The sequence below is a fragment of the Acyrthosiphon pisum genome, chromosome X (genome assembly GCF_005508785.2).
Source record: "Acyrthosiphon pisum isolate AL4f chromosome X, pea_aphid_22Mar2018_4r6ur, whole genome shotgun sequence".
Classification (NCBI taxonomy): Eukaryota; Metazoa; Arthropoda; class Insecta; order Hemiptera; family Aphididae; genus Acyrthosiphon; species Acyrthosiphon pisum.
In genome coordinates this window covers 97,075,237-97,079,524 of record NC_042493.1, presented here as the reverse complement: position 1 = coordinate 97,079,524, position 4,288 = coordinate 97,075,237, and the positions used below count along the sequence as shown (strand labels likewise).

The window sequence follows — 4,288 nt, the reverse complement described above, 5'->3', positions numbered from 1 at the left end:
TAAATACGAAATTATCGCAAGTGGCAATTAATATAACAGTCTTCCGAGTTCGGTGTTGTTTCGTCGCCAGTCCATTCGTAGATGGTTTAAGTTTTCGTTGAAACCGCGATAGATCCATCGTTACCTATCGTTCGATTTTAACCAATCCACCAAACAACCAACACTACTATCAGGTATTGCGTTTGACTGATGAGTGAGTCCGTCGGACGGATTGAAAGAAAATAGAATACAGTTGATGTAAACTGTAAATCTCTACATTGATACCTAGGTATATCTCCGCCAAATTGTAAGTTTTCTAATGTGATTGATGTTGGTTAAAGTCTGATAGTGGGATAGTTAACTAAAGTTTTACTTAATAAAAATACAAATGCAAATTGAATACTAATCTATACATTATATAAAAATGAATGAATGTCCGTCTATCCTTTATGCATTCTTAAGCGGCTGGAACGATTTTATTGAATATTTTTGTGTGCGTTTGAGTGGTTCCCGGAATGATTTAAATTGTCGGGTCCAATTGACAGGTAGGTCCGCCCGACCTGGGGAGGTGCTCAAACAGGGGTTTTGAGATTTACAATGGAAATTTTGTTTATAAATGATTATTATTGGTTATAGGAGAAATAATTAGTATTTATTATTTATTGGTTGCCATTGGTTAATCGAGCAAATCAGGTACAAGCTTGCATCAAATCAAATTTTCACACATTGCCTTCAATGTTATCTTCAAAATTAATACAATTTTAAGCGTTTTTTATAAATTATATTTTACCATTATCTGAAATAAAATTAAAAATTGAAATTTGATGCGGCATGTAGGAAGTCTTCTTATTTCAGATAAAAAAATGTGTTCCCATGAAGTTATTTTTTTTTTTAGTATTTCAATTAAGGTTGTATCTAACTAAGATATATAATTGAATTTTTAAATTTTATAAAATTGTGGAAAACTGCTACTGGGGTCCTTAATACTAGTTTTTTTTTCAATATTCTACTGATTTAAAAAGACGACACACTGAATTTGTTGTTTTTCACAAATTGATAATAATTAATATAATCATAATTAGGTAAGAAATTATTATTTAAGTGTTTTTTTAAAAAATGAAATAAAACAAGATGTTCTATTAGTATCCTTAGTACTATAAGTATTTACCATAAGATAATATTCAAAACACAACAATATTTTCATTGCAATCATTATACATTTTTGGATTGAAAATGTAGTTATTATAATATGATTTATAAATTTAGTTGTACTTAGAACATATCGATACTAATAATAATTTATTTATAATTTTAGATAAAATGAGTTCTGATAAAAATACATATAGAATCATGGTTTTCAGACCAACTTGGGAAGAATTTCAAAATTTCAGTAGCTATATTGAGTTTATGGAGAAGCAAGGTGCTCACAGGGCTGGATTGGCAAAAGTATTATATTAAAACATTTTTGCATTTTTATATTAATTTCAGATTTTATTTTATTGTTCGACCTTATTTTTATTCTAAATATGCAATATTAATCTCGTAGGTTATCCCACCACCTGAATGGACAGCAAGAAGAAAGCGTTGTGATGAAGATGATATAATGAGTTTGAAAATTCCAGTTCCAATCAGTCAAGTACTATGGTCAAGTACTTAGTTTTTAATAAACCAAGTCCATTAATTATTATTTTGATTTAGGTTGCACGGGGTAATCGAGGATTTTATCAACTACTTAATGTAGAAAATAAACCTATGACAGTATCCGATTATAAAATAATAGCAGAATCTGATGAATTTAAGACACCTGACCACCTTGATTATGACGATCTTGAAAAAAAATTTTGGAAAAATATTATTTACAACCCCCCATTGTATGGTGCAGATGTATCTGGATCTATTATGGATGAAGATGTTGGTGTAAGAATTACATTTATACATTTATAAATTATAATTTATTTTATCTCAAATGTATATGTAAATGAATTAAATATTATTTTAAATTAAATTCAGGTTTGGAATATTAACAAATTGGGTACTATATTAGATTATGTAAATGAAGATTATGGTGTTAGAATTGAAGGTGTCAATACAGCTTATTTATACTTTGGTATGTGGAAATCTTTGTTTGCATGGCACACTGAAGACATGGACTTGTATAGTATAAACTATATACATGAAGGATATCCAAAGACATGGTAAGATTATCCTTTCATTTTATTATCATAGTTTGTAATTATATATTGTATATATTATTTTACTTAAGGTATGCGATATCTCCAGAACATGGTCGCCGTTTTGAAAGATATGTTAATCGCTTTTTTCCAATTGAAGCTTCAAACTGCCCTGCTTTTCTCAGACATAAAATTACTGTAATATCTCCTCATATTTTGAAACAATATTCTATACCATTTAATAAAGTAAATAATTAAGAATTACTAATTTTAAACTTGATTATCAGTAGGTAATTATGATTTTTTTTTTTTATGATCAATATTACTGTTTGTTATAGATCACACAAAAGCGAGGTGAATTCATCATAACATTCCCCTTTGGATATCATTCAGGTTTTAACCATGGCTATAATATAGCTGAAGCTACTAATTTTGCGTTACCGCGTTGGGTAGATTATGGAAAAAGAGCTTTACTGTGTCATTGCAGTCCAGATTCAGTGAAGATTTGTATGGATACATTTGTTAAACGCATACAACCCGAAAAGTATGAATTATGGCTTAAAAAAAATAATGTTGGTTCTCATCCAAAAGATACTTCTGGTACTTTAGAAGCTCCTCTGACTAGTAAATCTAGCACATTATCTAGCAAAAAGTAAGTTAGTTTTTATTATCCAAAAATAAAAGTTTTTTAAATTTGGTTTTTTATGCTACAGCAATACAGGTATTCCAAAATATAATATTAAAGCTGGTAGAAAACGTTGTCATGGAACACTTCAATCAGATTCTGAATTGCCTAATGATACAAGATATGCAAATAAAACTATAAATGTATCTCCATCAACAAGTGTAAAAGGGTTAGATAAAAAAGAATATGAAGATGAGCAACTTAATGACAAACAGAAAGAAGTAATGGAAAATAAATTGCTAAAAGCTGATGAAATGGGTTGGTAACATTTACATTAAACTTGTTGGTTCAAGGATTATTTTTAATTGAAATGTTATTTTTAGATTTTACTGAAGTATCATATAATAATGGAAAATCTAGACTTTTGAATAAAAATCATTCAGTCTTGGAAAATATAGACTTAACAAGTGGTCCTGATTATTGTGATGGTTCAGATAAAAGAAGTGTCAAGAAAAGAAAGTCTACAAAACTTGAAACAAAAAAGAATCCCGAATCTAATAACAAGAAAAAGTCTAAATCAACTGAGAAAAATGTTGTTCCTTCTGATCAAACTATTAACCGTACAAGTTCGACAATCATTAGCTTCAACAAAGAGAACGATAATAGTATTGAAAAAGTAATAACTATATCACCTATAAATGTTGAGAGTCTCAATTGTATGAATATTAATAGAATTACACAAGAGTCTCGGGTGGATAAATGTCTTAATAAGAGTATTAAAGATTCAACAGTTTTTGACAAAACCTTAAACAATGATAATTTATTGTCTAAAGAATGTGACTGTGTTAATGATAACACACATTTAAAATATGTGGTTGTGACAAAACCATTACCACCTATTACGTTAGAAAAGCCACGTAATTCATCTCTCACCAAATCGAAACTACACATGAATTTAAAAAATCAACCATCTAAAATGACATCAATATTTATGACTCAAACTAAAAAAAAAATTGATTTGGAATCCACACGGAATTTTTTTCAACCAACTCTTGAACCTATGCAGACTATGGAAGAAAAATCTAAAATTAAGGGTATGTTTCAGTCAATTTCTTTTCTACTTATATTAAAACAATCATCAAATATTAAATTAAAAGTTTTTAATGTAAATTAATATCTACGTTTAAAAATATATTTGTTACCGTAAATGCCCGATCACTAGGTAAACCTAGGTTTTACTAGTTAATGCTAGGTTTTACTGTTTGTACTCAGTAAATGCTGAAATTCTAAATTTTATTCGGGCTTTTACTAAACACGTTGTGTACATCCTAGGATATACAAATTGACTTAGTAAAAACTAAAAGCTGATCAATACACGACACATAACATTTAAGCTGCGTAAATTATTAATTATTCATTATTGGATTTAAAACGTCATAAAACCTTTCTATATTAGCCATATTAAAGTCATATTAACAATGAAAATAAATATAATTAAAAATTACATTAATTT

At 28.3% G+C, this 4,288-nt stretch overlaps 1 protein-coding gene across 1 annotated transcript in view; it reads left to right on the top strand.

The window, feature by feature from the left end:
* Positions 1–1,299: 1,299 nt before the first annotated feature.
* Positions 1,300–4,288, top strand: part of LOC100164196 (probable lysine-specific demethylase 4B) — a 4,662-nt gene continuing 1,673 nt past the window's right edge. The window contains exons 1-8 of the mRNA XM_029485327.1: positions 1,300–1,425; positions 1,526–1,615; positions 1,678–1,896; positions 1,990–2,174; positions 2,243–2,390; positions 2,489–2,802; positions 2,864–3,093; positions 3,219–3,869. Coding sequence (XP_029341187.1) covers positions 1,300–1,425; positions 1,526–1,615; positions 1,678–1,896; positions 1,990–2,174; positions 2,243–2,390; positions 2,489–2,802; positions 2,864–3,093; positions 3,219–3,869 — 1,963 coding nt within the window. The remainder of the gene's footprint in view (positions 1,426–1,525; positions 1,616–1,677; positions 1,897–1,989; positions 2,175–2,242; positions 2,391–2,488; positions 2,803–2,863; positions 3,094–3,218; positions 3,870–4,288) is intronic.